The 19,054-nt window shown below is 42.0% G+C and overlaps 1 protein-coding gene across 1 annotated transcript in view; it reads right to left on the reverse strand.

Moving 5' to 3' along the window:
• Positions 1 to 19,054, reverse strand: part of LOC101845028 (WAS/WASL-interacting protein family member 1) — a 46,138-nt gene that overhangs the window by 15,894 nt on the left and 11,190 nt on the right. The window contains exon 2 of the mRNA XM_005106950.3: positions 8,271 to 8,486. Coding sequence (XP_005107007.1) covers positions 8,271 to 8,460 — 190 coding nt within the window. The 5' untranslated portion in view covers positions 8,461 to 8,486. The remainder of the gene's footprint in view (positions 1 to 8,270; positions 8,487 to 19,054) is intronic.

Below are 19,054 nucleotides of genomic sequence, written 5' to 3' on the forward strand. Positions count from 1 at the left end.
TTTATTGTAGTTGACGTGGAAATTGGGATTAAGAATCTGGGAACATTGATTGGCTAACCCGTCCCAGTCTGCTTTTTGAAGTTGAAGCGTTCTGGGATCGGGTCGTTTTGGAGGCTAATGTTTTTTAGAAGAATTGGGAAATGATCCGTACGGCATCCAGCACAGACCACTCAAGATCTGGGACTAGGTCAGGGGTACAAAAGGGGAGGTCAGGGGATGAAGTGCTAAAAGTGGCTGTTTCTGTAAGTTGGGGATTTATCATTTAAGAGACAGATGTTATTTTGAAATAAAAAGTTTTCTATTATTTTTCCTTTCTGGTCTGTAGGTTTGTCTCCCCAAAGGGGGCTGTGGGCATTGAAATCACCTAGCAAAATAAAGGGTTTTGGAAGCTGAGCCTTTAAGTCATTTAGTTGGGTTATTTTGAGGGGGTAATTTGGTGGGATATAAACTGAGCAGATCGTGATTGGTCTGTGCAGGGTGACCCGTACGGCAATAGCCTGGAGGGTCATCTTAAGATGTACTTGTCTGTGGAGTGTGTTGTTGTCGGTGTAGATGGTGGTACCACCGGAAGCAACCTGGTTCTCCGTGTGAATGTGATAGTACGCAGTAAATCCTCTTAAGTCTATGGTTGAAGCCAGGGCGAATTTTGTTTCTTGAATACAGGCCATTCGTGGGCACAGTGTGGCCTGTAAATGTTGAAATTCTGCAATGGAAGGTCGGATTCCGCCGGCATTCCATTGCAGGACCGCCATTATGATTTTTTAGTTTTTATTTTGGAGCTCAAAGGCCCCGGCTTCAAAGAAACACTCTGACTCCTCCTTGCGGGGGAGGCAGAGTGTTTTCTATGTTGCCGTCCTGGATTGGACGGCGGTCTAGTGGGGGATTTGGAGGAGTGACAGACTCCGCCCTTCCCGGGGTCAGGCCGGTGAGGGGGTCGCAGCTGTCTTCCTCCATAGGCAGGGGTTTGTCTGCTGGAGGGATAGGGGGAGGTGGAGCAGACCGAGGGGGCTGGGAACTGGGAGGAGGGGAGAAGTCCCACCTCACACTCCATCAGAAGGATGGGCTGTGAGGTGGAAGAAGAAGGAGAAGAAGAAAAAGGGATAGAAGAGGGGTGAAGGGGAGAAGAGGGGGCGGAGGAAGAGTCCTCCCCGCCCTCCCCTAGAACCCCATAGCGGATAGAGAGTGACACCTCAAAGGGGGTTGCCACAGGGATAGTAGCGGGCTTTTTGTTCTTAGGCACAGAGATTTGCCTGTTGACTGCGGGCTTTGGGAGGTCGGCAGTAGAATTACTTGCCGACCTCGTGACCTCCTGGGCTGCCTTTGAATACGACCGGCCAATGACTGGGGTTATGATTGGCGGGCAGACAACCTTACGGGCCTCCTGGAAGGAGCAGCCATTTCGCGCCTTGTATTCTTGGATGGCGCGTTCTTGGAGCCAAGTCGGGCACTCCTTGCTGAAAGCTGTGTAGAAAGCTGTGTGCTGGCCGTGGCAATTGGGGCAACAAGGGCTAGCCTTGCATTCCTTCTCAGGACGCCCAGTCTTGCCACGAGGACACACGGCTGCGTGACGGCACCGTGACTGGCTATGGCCGAACTTCTAACATTTGAAACAGCACAGATGGTTCGGCACATAGGGTCGTACGTCGAGTACCAAGTAAGATGCCCGAACGGTGGCTGGAGGGCGACACGATTTGAAAGTGAGGACAATCGTGTTCGTTTCAATAGTAGTCTCCCCCCGCCGAAGAGCAATCCGGCGGGCTTCGACCACTCCCTCACAGTGCTCCACAATTTCTTCCATGGAGCAGCCTTTCACCTCATGGCTGCGGACTACGCCCTTCGAGCGGTTGAATTTCTGGTAGCGCTCGGACCTACATGGAATACCGCCGGAGGTCGTGGTATCCAGGAGTTTGGTCACTTCGTCTTCAGTTGCGCACTTGACGAGGAGTACACCAGAGGAGAGCTTCTGGACATTCGTAGGAATGTATCCCAGAACCTCACGTAGTGCATCTCCCGTCTTGAACAGATTCAGATCAGTGATCTTCTTCTGTGCGTCTTCTTTGCAGCTGATGGCAACGTACGGCTGCTTCGGAACCTCCCTGGGAAGGGAGGAAAGAAGCAACGGTAAAGGTCCTTTTTCCTGATTTTGAATTTTTGCTCGGCTCGGCAGCCGCAGCCGCTTCCGCGAGCCGAGACTTTTTGATAACGTTGGGAGCTGGGGAAGGGTTTTTTTTTATTTGGATTCCATATGAAATTTATGGTTGATTCTACTCCGGGGCTCTCCGCCCGCCACGGAACCCAAGAAGGGGACACATTGCTCGGATGACCAGAGCTGTGCCAGGGCTACCCCGGACCTATACTCTCAACGAGGAAGTACAAGACCCTCCCGTCAAGATTGACCCAGGGCTTGATGGGGTTTCAGCTCTCAACCGATTGAGTGGCATGGGCCGTGCCACCCTCCTTTCTAAGAGGAAAACCTGGGCCAAAGAGGTGTGTTGGCAAGGGACAGTCCGTAGACTGATCTCACATCAACCGCCAGGTACCCGGTTTCCCTCCTCACGGGTCGCACCTCACGGTCAACGAGGTGCCCACTCTGTGGGATGGGTGACCTCTCTTTTTGCAGCACATGAGGTCAGCGGTGGGAGAAAAGATAGAAGAAGAAAGAAAAAAGGAAGGAGAAGAGGAAGATACACCAAAGTAGGTGTCGCATCCGGGTCCCAGAGGGTTGGGGTCCGTGTGCGACACTTCGCCTTTGAGGGGGTTGCACCTTCTGCTAACGAAGCAGTGGGTCTATTTATATCCCCCCGACCCACTGGGGGAAATTCTTCTGTGTGTCTTTTGAACTGCAGACGGCCACGTACGGTTGCCTCGGAAGCTCCCTGGGAGGAGGGAGGAAGGAGGCATTGGTAAAGGTCCTTTTACCATATTTAGAATTTTTGCTCGGCTCGGTGGCCGCACCCGTTTCCGCGAGTCGAGATTTCTTATTAACGTTGGGAGCTGGAAAAGGGTCTTTAGGGGTTTTAGTATCTATAAGAGTTTTTTAGGTGATTCGACTCCGGGGCTCCCCGCCCGCCACCGAGCCCAACAAGGGGACACATTGCTCTGATAACCGGAGCTGTGCCAGGGCTACCCCGAGCTATACTCTTCACGAGAAAGTACAAGACCCTCCCATCAAGATTGACCCAGGGCTTGATGGGGTTTCAGCTCTCAACCGATTGAGTGGCATGAGCTGTGCCACCCTCCCGTCTAAGAGGAAAACCTGGGCCAAAGAGGTGTGTTGGCGAGGGACAGTCCGTAGACTGATCTCACATCAACCACCAGGTACCCGGTTTCCCTCCTCACGGTCGCACCTCACGGTCAACGAGGTGCCCACTCTGTGGGATGGGTGACCTCTCTTTTTGCAGCACATGAGGTCAGCGGTGGGAGAAAAGATAGAAGAAGAAAGAAAAAAGGAAGGAGAAGAGGAAGATACACCAAAGTAGGTGTCGCATCCGGGTCCCAGAGGGTTGGGGTCCGTGTGCGACACCTCGTCTTTGAAGGGGTTGCACCTCCTGCAGACGAAGCAGTGGGTCTATTTATATCCCCCTGACCCACTGGGGGTAACGCTCCATCAGAGGTGAAAAAATGGTATGAGTTTTAAGCCCCTATCAACACTATTAGGTTATTTAAGAGGCGGGACCTTCTAGTTTAACGTCCATCTCTGATAGGACCGAGCCAAATGGGAAGTTCGTGTAAAGTGTCTTTTCCAAGGACACGACGTCGGACCGAACTGAGGCTCAAACCCCCGAATCCGCCATCTCACGATTACGAGGCCGGTAGCCTAACCACTAGGCTACCGACGCCACATCCATCAGAGGTGTGAGGTGGAAGAAGAAAAAGAAGAAGGGATAGGAGAGGGGGGGAAAAGGAGTGGGGGATGAGGGAGAATCCACCCTGTCCTCCCCTAGAACCTCAAAGCGGTTTGTCAGTGGTATCTCGATGGACTGTACCACAGGGGAAGGAAGAACCTTTCTATTTTTAGGCACATAGACATGCCTGTTGACCGCGGGCTTTGGGGGGTCAGAGGAAGAAAAACTTGCCGACCTCGTGGCTTCCTGTGCTACCTTTGCGAATGACCGGCCAGGGACCGGGGTCATAACTGGCCATGGCAATTTGGGCAACAAGGACTAGCCTTGCATTCCTTCTCAGGATGCCCAGTCTTGCCAAACGAGGACACACGGCTGCGTGTCGGCATCTCGACTGACTAGGGCCGAACTTCTGACACTTGAAATAGCCCAGAGGGTTCGCCACATAGGGTCGAACGTGTAAGACCAAGTACGATGCCCAAACGGTGGCTGGAGGGTGACACAAATCAAAGGTAAGGATGACCATGTTAGTTTCGAGGGTGGTCTCCCTCCGCCGAAGAGTAATCCGGCGGCGTGGGTCACACCTTCGCAGTTTGCCACAATTTCCTCCATGCTGCAGCCCTTAAGTTCATGGCTGCGGACAACGCCCTTCGAGCAGTTCAACTTCTGGTATCGTTCGGAAGTACACAGAATACTGCCAAAGGTCGTGGTTTTCAGGAGTTTGGCCACTTCAGTCTCAGTTGCGCTCTTGACGAGGAGTACACCAGAGGACAACTTCTGGATATTCGTAGGAATGTATTCCAGAACCTGTTGTAGTGCAGCTCCCTTCTTGAAAAGATTCAGATCAGCAATCTTCTTCTGTGCGTCTTTCTTACTGCTGATGGCCACGTACAGCTGCTTCGGAAGCTCCCTGGGAGAAGGGAGGAGAGAGGCAGCGGTAAAGGTCCTTTTCCCGTTTGTTACATGTTTTCTCGAGCCGAGACTTTTATCCGTTGGGAGCAGGGGAAGGGTCTTTTGGTTTTGAGGTTTCCATGTGTTTTGGATGGTGTTTCGACTCCGGGGCTCCCCACCCGCCACTGAGTCCAACAAGGGGGCACATAGCTCGGATGACCAGAGCTGTGCCAGGGCTACCCCAGGGCTATACTCTTCATGAGAGTGCACAAGACCCTCCCGTCAAGATTGACCCAGGGCTTGAAGGGATTTCAGCTCTCAACCGATTGAGTGGCATGGGCCGTGCAACCCTCCCATCTAAGAGGAAAACCTGGGCCAAAGCGGTGTGTTTGGCGAGGGACAGTCCGTAGACTGATCTCACCTCAACCGCCAGGTACCCGGTTTCCCTCCTCACGGGTCGCACCTCACGGTCAACAAGGCGCCCACTCTGTGGGATGGGTGACTTCTCTTTCTGCTGCACATGAGGTCAGCGACGGGAGAAAAGATAGAAGAAGAAAGAAAGAAGGAAGGAGAAAAAGAAGATACACAAAATTCGGTGTCGAACCCGGATTCCAGAAGGTTGGGGTCCGTGTGCGACACCTCGTCTTTGAAGGGGTTGCACCTCCTGCAGACGAAGCAATGGGTCTATTTATATCCCCCTGACCCACTGGGGGTAGCATCCCTATAATCACAAACTGAAAATCGTAAGAGTATCAATTTTGAACACTTGTTGACTCCTAGTTCTGTATTTCTATTCAGCTGTTAGTTGATTATTGTTGTTAGATTTCCCATTCAGTAAACATAACAATAAACCACCAGTCAAACAATTTAAATATGAAATTATCATGAGTCCACAAGCTTTTAAAATTGACACCCTCACAATTTCCAGTTTGTTACTTTGCCCGTTTTTCCTTAGACTCTTCAGAATTTTTGGGGTTATTCACTTCAATGCCTTAAAAAAAAATACGCATTGAATAAAGAAATCAATGAGGTGCATCATGGTGAGATCAGACCCGTATCAAAATATAATGAAAATGAAAAAACACCTTTAAATGTCGATTTAAAAACACATTTCTGTCAAAGAGGTCAGAAAATTTTAGACATAATCAAATAAATGTTGGTCTCTTGGTTACAGTTTAATTTATCAAAAATTATATACGACCTCACATGACCGTATGCAGTTGTGAGCGCCGTAAAACACAAAAAAGCATACTTTTCTTTGTTGCATCCCCTGTGACCAATCGGTGACCATATATTTCAGAGAAAGATGGTGAAATGGTATAGGTTTAATGCCCCTATTAACACTATTAGGTTCTTTAAGAGGCGGGACCTCCGAGTTTAATTTCTCTCTCATTTTCAAGAGTTTTAAAGTACTTACAACACAATAAGGTCAAATAAGTGTCGAAGATTAGAGATGTTACACAAGAAAGTAACAAACACAAAAAAGGAGGAAGATAAGGACAATAGATGTTTGATAAGAAAAAAGAAGCAAACCACACCAGAGCACCTGCCAACCACCCACTTGAATCCGCTCGTCCATCCCAGAAAGGACCGAGCCAAATAATAAATTCATGTAAAGTGCCTCTCCCAAGGACACAAAGTGGACCGAGCTGCTCAAGGCCCGAACCCCTGACTGATCTTATACGCGCTGCAAATTGGGAAAATCATTCATCTTACGCCCATGTTGCGTTAACCTCTTATTTTTTTTAAAACATGGGCTGCCCAAACTTCTCAGCAAACTATTTTTGGTACAACTGCTGGCTGGTAACTCTCTTCTCCTTTAATATCTCTACTCTCTAAGTGATGAAACAGTACACCTGTACTGTTACAAGACAGTTGACAAAAAGGGTGGATACGATGTGGTCCGCATGCTGCTAGATTACTTTCTACACATTCTGCCAGCTGATGTGACTAGGGCGCACGCCAGAACAAGAACTGGACGGCAGGTTCTACATCATGTTGTTGTTCACCAGGAAAGGCACCAAAAAAAAATAATGAAAATCTCGTTTCCAGTGAGAGGCCACAGCTACATGGAATGCGAAAGAGACATGGCAAATGTGAAAGAGAAGGTCACTATTAGATATAATATGCCAGCCGATTGGGTGGAGCAATTCAAGATAGCCCTTCAGAAACCCTCGCTTCTCCAGATAAGTGGGATGAAAAGCCTTATTCCAGAATTCAGTATTGAATCTGGAATTGACTGCCAAACTGACTTCAAAAACTCCTAGCCCATACCAATAGAAACTATACTAAAACATATTTTTCGACACTAACATATGATATGACACTGATAAGTCCTTGTGACTTAGGTATGACAGACAATTTTAACTAGTTTTGCTCCAAAAATACAAAATTCAAAATGAATCCTGATCTGAGCCTGAGGAGAGGCAAGAAGAACATCAACTGCCAAAAATCATGTAAATTACGATATGCAGGATCTTAGCCGAATGTAGACCTTCAGAGAGAATCAGAGCGGGATTTTACGGGTGACTTTTGTATACAAAAAATTCTGTTTTCTTAAAACAGCGGGATCTTAATTTTATTAAGCGACCGGGATCGTAAGCGGTGGGATCTTAGGCGCAAACTACTTAACTTGATTATTTATCTTCTTGTTACGACTTCAAACTGTCCGAAACAATGCTGCACATTTAGTTTTACAGAAAAGCAAATGACAATCTGCTACACCTCTTTTATGGACAATGCACTGGCTTCCTGTTGAGAAAAGAATTATGTACAAGTTGGCCACTCTGTGTTACAAATGCTCGAATGATAAAGCGCCATTATATTTTTTAATCTGTTGAAAATGTACATTCCTATTTGCAGTTTAAGGTCGTCAGTTGACAAAAGGAAATTTCTTTTGCCATCTATGAAACCTAAAATAATGAGTGACAGGGCATTTCGATATCAAGGCCCCAAGATCTGGAATGCTTTACTTTGCTCAGTAGTTTAAGAAGAGAGATCCAATCCTTTATTCATGCATTCAAATGTCAGCTAAAGTCATTTCTGTTACAGAGAGATTTTTCTTTTGGTCAGAACACAATGTACTTTATATAAGTTACTTTGTATTTTAAGCGCTTAGAGCCTGTGCACTTTAATTGGGGATGAGCCCAACATTGATAAATGCTAAACAGTATTATTATGAAATGCAATTTAAAATCGATATATTAATATTAGGGTAAAATTACTTTTGCTTAATACTGAAGGTATCAATGATGTAAAAATTATAAAAATAGAGTAACTGTTAAGTGTGCCAATGAAATGCCATAGAGAGATTTTTAATTGTTCGAAATCCTTAAAATAAAATGGTTTTTCCTCGTTATCCTGCACTTTTCATCTACTTTTTTACTCCTTCGCATGAGATCCCAGCTGCAGTTGCATTAGGAAAAGGCATTTAAGATTTAGATACAAATAAAGAAATAGACTATAGAAAGTGATTTCCCTATTGCAATCATCCCCCCCCCCCCCCCCCCCAATCCAAGGTATGTTGTTTATGCATACCTCCACCAAGCTGAGGAGCACTGCGATCATTTGTGACAGCCTTCTTTAGCTTAGCTCCTCCGTGAATTTGACTGAGCAATGCACCGCGGTCTAGTGCTCCACCTCCCTTCTTCCCTCCTCCAAATCCTGCTGGAGGTGGGGGAGGGGGACCTGGGGCTGGGGGAGGAGGCGGTGGTGGTGGTGGTGGCATTCCGGATCAAGTACTGCAGCTTGATGCTGTAAAAAAGACAAAAAACTATTTGAGCACAGTTGAAAATAGCATCAATACAAAACAATTTACAAATCATAAATACAGAAATTTTCTTTGACCTACCATTCTTTTCTTGAGTGTCAACAAAGTACCCCCCACCCACCCGAAACTACCTGATTTTATCCTGCCTACCAAGAGCATCAATCAACATGCATCTAAAGCATATTTTGCAGTTTTCAGAAAATTAAAAAAAGAGAGACCCTACAAATCAGAGCTATGGTTGGGCATATTATTTTTCAATTAAAACCTAGGAAGCTAACATGGAAACAGAACAAAACAATAATAGCGTATAACATGGATAGGTCAAACACAGAAGACTCAAAATCATGCATCTGTCGAATTGTGCCTGTAGCCCCTTTTTTTTCTTCATCTTTATCTTTGTAAGATATCACTCAAACGGAGGATCCCTCAAACTACCGAGATGAGTCCCAATGAATTCGAGCTATCCATGTTATTCTGTGTATATACAGTTGAACCTGCCCTGACGGCCACCTCTACAAGACGGCCACCTGTACAAACGACCACTTTCCATTTTCCCCCTTGCTTTTTTTCTATATAATTTAACTGTGTAAAACGGGCATTTGTCCAATGCGGCCGCGGCCACCATATTTTAACACACAACCCCTATCACACTAAGCAATAACACCTGTCTTAGACGGCCACCTTAGTGACTCCATCACGTTCTGTCATAAATTGTGCATTGGTCCCTGGCATTGTGGGCGAGCCGTCATAATCCTATCACCTGCCGTTATTTCTGCGCATGTTCCAAGGTAGTCCCTCCAATGGATCATGTTGCGTAGGCCCCTCCCACTGTTGACCAATAGGTAACTAATTTTCAGCTGCTTATGAGGTAAGCGTGTGATCCCTCATAACCCATAAGCCCAGCCCAGAACTCATACACAAATCGTAAATGAGATGAGTGGTCACTGTTTACCCAGTCTGTAACAAAGTAAATTTTACACAGTTAAATTATATAGAAAAAAACGCAAGGGGGGAAAAGGAAAGTGGGCGTTTGTACAGGTGGCCGTCTTATAGAGGTGGCCGTCAGGGCAGGTTCGACTGTATATACACAGAATAACATGGTTAGCTCGAATTCATTGGGACTGGCCTCCATAGTCAGCATGAACTTGTTACAAAAGCGTCGCTCGTTCTCCGAGTGGTGGCAACCTGTGTGTTTGTTTTATCATAGCACACGGTCCATTTCGTTTTATTGTCACCCTTGCACAAAAGCAGCAACAAAAGAACCCCCCCCCCCCCCCCCCTCTCCAGCCAAAACAACAACAACCAGGGATGGTGATTATTTTTTTTTAAATAAAAATTTTTAAAATCAATTTTTTAAATTTAAATCAGATTTTTTTAAATTTAAATCGGACATTTTTTATTTATTTTTTAAAATTTATGTCGACACAGTTTGGGATTTTTGGTGGCTAAAAGTAAGTTCTTTTAGTGCAAAATGCATTGTCTTTATTTTAACTAATGATTAATTTAAGCAACAGCAATTTTAGAAAGCCTTAATCTGCTATATCAGTGAATTTTACAGCTACAGACAAAAAATGAAGAAAATGTCAGTCTAAAGGGAAGGGGGGGGGGGGGGGGGTAATTATGCAAGATAAACTTGCATTTTATTACAGTGTGTGTGTGTGTGTGTGCGCGCGCGCTTGTGTTTGTCTAAAAAGAAAAAAAAATGCTAATTTCAATTATTTAAAAAAAGTAAATTGAATACAGTATTATTTTACTACTTACAGTGACAGGGGGGAAAGCATTTTTAAGCATGATTATTTTAGTCTACTAAACCTTTATATCTGTTTTATAAAACCAAGGAAAGGAATTCTGAATGTTTAAAGATGTAAAAACAGAATACATTTTTTTAAAGTGATTTAAATCACTGAGTTTTATTTTTAAAATCAAGTTCATAAAAAAAAATTTTAATCAACACCCAACCCTGGTTTTCAATTATAAAAAAAAGTAAATTGAGAACTGTATTATTTTACAGTGACAAGGGGGAAAGCAGACTTTTAAGCATGATTATATTAGTCTCCTAAACCTACATCTGTTTAATAAGACCAAGGAAAGGAATTCTGAATGTTTAAATATGTAAAAACTGAATACATTTTTTGAAGTGATTTAAATCACTGATTTTTTTTAAAAATCAAGTTGATTAAAAGTTAAAAAATCAGCTGATTTAAATCAACCCAGCTCTAATTTCAATTATGGAAAAAAAAGTAAATTGAATACTGATTATTTTACAGTTAAAAGGGGGAAAGCAGACTTTTTTAAGCATGATTATACAGTAGTCTCCGCCTAAGATCCCACCGCTTACGATCCCGGTTCGCTTAAGATCCTGCTGTTTTAAGAAAACAGAATTTTTACTATTCAAAAGTCACCCCTAAGATCCCGCTCTGATTCACTCTGAAGGTCTACATTCGGCTAAGATCCTGCATTTAAGATCATAATTTGCTGAACAAAAACCTGGGCGGGACAGCTGATCAACCAAGAGTGAAAAGTTGAGGTCAATAAACTGTCTGTCGCGTCAAAGATCAGCCACTATCGTGAATGCGATCACATACACCGTTGTAAAACTCGATGAAGCGATACAATGTTTGCCCCAGACCGGATCACACTGGGGTGTGAACTGATCGACACGTTTGTTTTCCCCACGCATCGCACTCACACCTGAGCTCTCCCCCTAAACTTACATCACTCGCTGGGTGGGCATGGCCTACACGTTCGCTCCAGGCGGGATCACATTGAACTGTGAACTCTTCCCTGACCATTGCTGAAGTTGTCTCTACTCCCGAATTTGCGAGACAGACTGAATTTTAATCGGTGTGTTCATAACGTAATGGTGTGTAACGACAAAGGCGGTTGGGGGGGGGGGGGGGACTCAGTCAGAGATGGAAAGCTATAAATTTTCGACAGGTAAGGGGGATAGATTTTGAGACTCATGATAGGATAAAAAGTGAAAACGGCACTGTGATAGTTCACCAAGGTTAACCACTCTTTGCTCGTTATGGGTCACATAGATTCTTCCCTGCGTTCATCGGTTAAGATCCCGGTTCGCCTAAGATCCCGCATTTCCTTGCTCCCGAGCACCGGGATCTTAGGCGGAGACTACTGTATTAGTCTACTAAACCTTACATCTGTTTTATGAAACCAAGGAAAGGAATTTTGAATGTTGAAATGTGTAACAACTGAATAAAAATAAATTTCTTAAAAAGTGATTTAAATCACTGATTTTTATTTTAAAAATCAAGTTGATTTAATTCAACCCAACCCTGACAACAACAATATCAACAACAATAACAATGCGACTACTTTCGATTGGGACCTCAGAAAGGAATGGTTTGTTTTCTTCATCGTGATCAGTCCTGCCTAAGACGGCCACCTGTCTTATACGGCCACTTTTCTCCTTGACAATGGGTGGCCGTTTTACACAGGTTCGACTGTACAGAGATATAAGGTAGATGTAGTTGTGAGCGCTATAAAACACTTACCAAAAATAAAAATAAAAAAGGTACGGTGTCCCTTTACTTTATTACTTATTTCATTCAAATAATGGCTTTACATCTATAACTCCCCATAATTTGGCATCATAACCTTATTGGGCAGCAAGTGTTGTAAAATTTTAGTATAACTAAAAACTAAAAACCCCAATAAATTAATTTGGGTCATGATAAAATCATGCTGACAATATGATATATTATATATACAAGTCTACAGTTGATTTTTAATAAGCTTTAAAAAGTTGCAAAGTCTCGCCAGAATGGTACATGATTGTATAAAGGGGCTCTTCACTTACATCTTTCTTTAGACATTTTGACCCCCCCCCCCCCCCCAGTTATAATAATAAAATGACATTTAAGCTTCTACCGCACAAATCAGCGTTACATTCATTGCTCTATGCACTTTACATAATATTCATCAAAAACATGGTTACACGCATACAAGTACACACACACACACATATATATATATGTGAGTCTTTCCTAAAAGTTCGTCTTTCTGAGGTACTGTTCTAGATGTATTTAGGGAGAAAAAGAATGGAAATCAAATCATATTCTTGGTGTCAATACATCCAGTGAATGCCGCTGATAAACTGAGAGAAAAGATACACGCGGAAAGTCGAGGGGGGGGGGGGGGGGTTGTTCAAAGAAAATGTGCGTATTTTTAGCAGTATTTTATGGAACTAAAGGGGGACACTTTTTACTTTTTATAGAGTGTTTTGTCTCTGATTGTATGAAAAATGAAGAACAAGTAGACAAAAAGTGTTGATTTGTCATGGAAAAGGGAAAGTCAAGGGTTAATTTAAGACTGGTCGTGTCCATGAACTGTAAGCTGAGTACATAAGGTTGTGAAAATTGACTGTAATACGTTCATCCATCCTATTCACGAATGATGAAAGGACAGGAATAAGAATTTTCATTGTTTTAGCAAAGTTCTGGTATTAGCAAAGGCATTCTAGCAGGTAGAAGTCATATTTTCTTGCAAAAAAGCATGGGAAATGATACCTTACAATGGCCGGCATTGTTTGTGGTGACAAAGTTATTTCCATACGACTCATTGATTTTCGGAAGCACAGTGCCGATCTGCAGTCACTTTTGTGGTGCACCGGATGTTCATATAACAACCTTATGGATTGCTGCAGTATCACAGACATGAGACTTCAACTTATCCCGCAAGACGTAATTATGTCTTTGTCGTGAATGATTTACAAGAGGTTATTTCCATGAAAGAAAAGACTTTGTGCGGTGAAGTTATTTCTGGTTCACATTTTATGTAATTGAATTAACACACTTTAATCATGATTTATTTAGCTTTTGTGGTTGTTGGATGAGTAAAATAGCCACGCACATCCTTTTTTTCCAAAAATGTGACTTACTGGCCTAATGACTTTGAATTGGGAGACATTTTGGTTTTTCACGACATGGTTTTTATTGTATACACATCCGTCTCTTGCTTTTTTTCATGAGTTGTATGCCTTCTCCAGGATTCTTTTGGTGTGTTAGATCCCATTCTTGGTATAGTTGTGAGAGATCACGTCTTGCTGTTTTTATCGTAAGATCCAGATTGATAGAAAATTTACCTTTCTTTTCCGTTGGATTTTAAAACCCAGGTGTTAGATATCTAGACTGATAATCGTTCTTCAGAATAATTTTGATGTGAATTATTGTAGACTAAGATCTACATTACAAAAATTGTGGATTTCATACTTATTTATTTTAAAAGTAAATTAGGATTCAGTTATATGTGTTTGCCTTCTTTGATCATGCAGAACTTTCTGTTGTGATTAACAGGTCCGGTACAAGTGCAAGCGGAAGATACAAACAGTACCAGTACCAGATTAACTGCTGGGAGAGAAAATGCAGATTTATAATCAATTTAGGCAGAAAGATGTGACTTTTCCCATTGATAATATTTAGTTTGGTGCTAATTAAATATTACGTTAGTGATTTTGTCGTGAGAGTTATAATGTCCATAAAAGATCATGTTTAAGACTTCTTTTTATGTTTTGGTTGGGGGGGGGGTTCAGAAAAAAAAGACCTAATTTTTTTTAGCTATATTCACCATATGAGTGGTGTTTTAATAATTCTGGTGATATAAGTTGAGCTCGCAAGAGATTAGAGCTGTAAAAATGTTACAATATTCTGTCTTTTATTATATAACTCTCATGACATAAATGTCTATATGACAGTAAATGTGGTAATCCTGAAAAGTGATTATAATATATGAGTTCAAATACCACGTTTGTACCCTAAAGGCACACTGAATTTGGATGAAATTAAAGAAAACCACCATTATTCTAATGTGGGATGAGACATTTATAATTTATGTTGTGAGAGTTATGATAGTCTATAAGATTGACAAACATTGATGAAATGTGTTTTAACTTTGTTTAATGGAAGTATCAGTTTCCTGGACAGTATTGTTTTCTGAAAATATACTAAAAGCTTGTTAAACTCCAGTACTTTTAGGCTGTTGTCTTGTTTTGAATTTGTATGCCTCGTTCCCCCTTTTCTGTCCCGAGGTTTCAGGAAAGGCTCGTCATATAAAAAAATAATTATTTATTATCAGTTCTACATTCACAAAAAATAACAGAGTAAATCATTCAAGCAAAATATTGCATATATTATAAACACTCTTACTTACTAAAATTGACTCACATCAATGTCTGAAGTGCCTTGTGACAAATAAAACAAATTACAGTGGAATTCTAATAAAGTCAACACCTCGGGACCGAAAAAAAGTGTTGACTAAGCAAGGTTGACTTTATCCATTGTACTAGATCTACTGGCCATTGAAAATTGAAGATGACAGCTCTACAAAATTACGAAGCCGAATTTAAAATCGTCATTGCGTCTTGCAAATTAACTTAGGACGTTATCGGATTCGGTTTTCAAATATATTCGAGAACTCTAAATATTTTCTCGGGTCTTTCCAGAGGCAATTTACAGATTTCCTCAGATTCCCGGGGCAATCCCGGGTCTCAGAGATTTTTTTCAAACGAAGTGACTATTCGGATTCGGACTCGAGTCAGATAAAGAAAAATTATATTCGGACTTCTGACCCTTGTTTCTAAATATATTATTTCCAGCATTTATGAAAATTCTTTTGATTATAATGACAACAATCGAGCTTTAATATCCAGTTACTAGATCTTCTATCTAAATTGCCCCTCCCTGCATCATTAGTGAACAGAACAACCAAGTTGAGTTGACCTTGCCAGGTGCAAAGTTAATTGGCTGGCGCTATTTGAAACTCCGCGTTCTGAATTTCATGCTAATAAAAACGCAGCATTCTGATTAGCCCCATGCTATTTGAAACGCCGCGCTTTGATTAGCACCGTGCTATTTGAAACGCCAACTCAGTAAGTTAATAGCCATCGTTTCTAATAACCTACTTTTTATTGCTCCACTCCCTGAACTGTGGAAGCTTTCTCAGTTTCTGGAATAAACCTCATTGGATTTGACTCCATTTTTATGACGTTGTCTTATATTCAAATCAACATTGGGTAGATCTAGATCTATAGTCTGGGCAACACCAAATGCACAACTTGTCGACGTCATACACATAGTATAAGTGGTGAATTGCTCTGATTTTTTGTATACTATACCTCTGAATTCCAAAAGACCTTTTCTAACAAATTTCAGTTTTCGTGCTTTTATTGGTTTCTACAACTACAACATATTCATTAGTATTTAATTGCAGTCTGGGCGGGGCTCTTTGAGTAGAACAAGAACGGTAGTTAAGAGTTAGTTTTTTTGTTTGTTTAAATCTTCTTTTTAAACTGACTGTATGCTGCAAGACTGAGTTGTCAGTCCAGCGGTTAGTGGATGAAGGTGTGTTTATTTAGATAATTGACAAATTGAGATATAATTTATAAACAATGTTTTTTAAAAGTGTTTTACAGCGCTCGCAACTGCACACAAGGTCATGAGCGCATGAGACACATGATAGTGCGATAAAAAATTCCTGCCGCAACTTTTTATCAAATATCTCCTCAACTATCGAACATACTCTCCAGCTTTTGCAGGGTGACTTGTGTATTAATTTGTCTTAAAACAGATCAATATTTTTGTAAACACCTCCTGTTAAAGCTCAATTCTAGAAAATTCCTAAAATACAAATAAAAAATCCCAGTGGGTGTTTCCTACAGATTTTAAAAGGTTTACAGTTAGGACAATATCGCTTTTAAAAGCAGTCCGTCATTTTTTTCTAATTGCGAGGCAATGTTTATTATTTTGAGAACGTTAATAGTGCAAAAAAAAGTGTTCACTATAGAATCAATTTCTTGTAACTAGTTTTGCTACTAAAAAGTGTCCTTGGTGAGCTGTGACGTAGGCCAATCGTACGCAAAATGTGTGTGAGAACCGGGAAGTGCTGTGAACAATTCCATTTTCCATGTGAAGGAGATTTGTAGTATTTTATTATAAATTTATGAAGAAAAGTTTTGAAAAATTGCTGTGTGGGAAAATATGAATTTATAAGTTCAAAGACAAATTGATACAAAAACTGATGCAAAATATAAACGAAGTGAGTATTTCTCCGAACATTCGGAGAAATAGTGCCGATCTTTATTTCTCCTAACGGTTTCCGGCTTCCGGTCTCGTGATTTTTTGCCTATTTATTGTGAGAGTTCGGCACTAACTTTCATTCTGCCTCTGGTCTGGGAAGGAACACGTACCACATGGCAAGCCCGCCTACAGACAACCTTCAATAACACCCACCACACACCCACCACCATCATGCACATGTACACACACTAACTAAACATAACTAGTGGGCAACTTTTGAACGTATGACGAGCTGAACTGTGGATGGAGAGACAGTGTGAGTGAAAGAGCGGGTGAAAGGAAGAATGTGCAAGTGTATCCACAGGCGACAGCAACTACAAGACGACGACAACGACCACCCCTGGCCTGGTCCACAGCTCACGAACTAAAGGAATGCAGCTCAGGCGGTGTTTTGCCTATATTATTGTCCATGGTTCGCAGGGAACAAGTGAGATTTCTTTGTGTGTGCCTGGAGGGATGGGGTGGGGTATGAAAGTCATGCGGACGGGGATGAGCCGCGGGAGAGAACACGGGAATTGAATGAAAGAGTGAAACTGAAAGAGACGAACGACTCATGAGCCCTGGAGTGAATGGATCCTGTGCTTCTATTTTTGTATACTTTGAACTGTTACTGAATAAAGGCTGAAATAAAGCCCGAAAAACAAACAAACAAACACACACACACACTCCTCACTCTCCACTTACTACCACACACAGACTAGACACACTAAAACACGCACATACATACACACACACACACAGGAGCAAATTTTTGGGTCTATATATCTATTTCAATTTTCAACAGCTAGTCTAGATGAGATTTTTAGATGAGTGTAAAAACGTGAAAAAGAAAGGTTTCACAACAGAAAGAAATCAAAATTAGAACAGCCCATAAACAACAAGAAACATTAACAAATAAGGGCGTGTGTCCACCTGTCCGAAGAAGATTGGCAGTTTTAACCCTAAATGTGCGTAATTTTTTTTTTAAGTACAGGATATTACATGTAAATTATGGAATCACACACATTAAGGGGCTTGCCAGTGTCAGTACATTGGTCGCAGCAGTGACAAACGCAGATGCCAGTTCTATGTGTCGTTATCAATAACCCTCCGTAGATCTAGATCTAGACAGCACACGAGTGAACACAACACATTACGTTTAAGAGCAGCACCCTTCATAGGCAACACGTCATATCTATAACGAAAAACTGTTTGGAATTGTAGCATTTCTTTATAAATATTTACGGCGGACATTTTTTGGACCGATTGAACCATATTGTATACGAACAATCTTTGGTAGGCCCATACTATAATTATAGATCTATATAATATCCGAAATTTGCGGGAAAGGATGATATTTCAGAGTGTTCGGAGAAATAGTGCCCAGCTTTATTTTCCCGAACGTTCGGAGAAATAGTGCACAGCTTTATTTTCCCGAACGTTTGGAGAAATAGTGCCCAGCTTTATTTTCCCGAACGTTCGGAGAAATAGTGCGGGCCAAATATAAAATATAATATGAAATGACATTGTCATTGATTCAACCGTTTAAGAGACTCGTGGATAAGTTGTGTCACGAATTTTTGACCGCACTATGAACATTTTCAAATGGTAGAGAGAAATTCTAATGTGCGCAACTTGTCCGAGAAGAGCAGGTGTAGATCTTTCACCAGAAGATCAGGGGTGTGACTGAAAGACAGACTTACAATCTAGTACGAAAGAGCCAAAGAGAAGCAGTAGAAAGCTGCAGAAAGAGTCAAGAGCCCAGAGAGGGCAAAGGTGAAGGGGTGGAGGCACAAAGTGGAGACAAAAGCAGACGACAGAACATTGTTAAAGAGCATGAAAGGATGTTTTGGGGGTTTTTTTTAGTAGTAGTATAGAGGTTTTACTTCAAATTGTAAGGATTGAATTATCTAATTTAACATATTCATAAGATTTCTGATCCCATACAATCAGCCGATTCCAAGTAGTATTTTTTTAAACATATCTATTTATAAAAATGTTACTGTGCGTGCATTTATTGTATTAATATTATTTCATTATTTCACCCAAGGAAATCAATTCTATTGTTAGTATTATTGTTCTTGATATTGCTGTTATGACTGGGTTTTTTAGGGGGGGTTTTCTTCTCTTCTTCTTCTTCTACTTCTCATTATCAATTTAGTATTATGATAATCCTTAGCATGATCTATTTATTTAATAATTTATTTATGGCTGATGTTAGGGGACCGTACGCCCCAATAGCACTTGGCGCTAGGGGACCGTACGCCCCCGTAGTGTTTGGCGCTAGGGGACCGTACGTCCTACCTGCGCTAAGGCGTGGTGTTACGGGACCGTACGCAGATATGCAAGCATCTGGACTTTGCAAAAATACTGGAGGAAAACGGTCACTTTAACGAAGCTCCTGACGTAAGGAGTTATTACTAGGACTAGGAGAATGTTTTAAATATCTGAATACGATTGTGAGGTATCCAGTGGCCGTGGGT

This window comes from Aplysia californica, unplaced genomic scaffold (genome assembly GCF_000002075.1).
Source record: "Aplysia californica isolate F4 #8 unplaced genomic scaffold, AplCal3.0 scaffold00565, whole genome shotgun sequence".
Lineage (NCBI taxonomy): Eukaryota > Metazoa > Mollusca > Gastropoda > Aplysiida > Aplysiidae > Aplysia > Aplysia californica.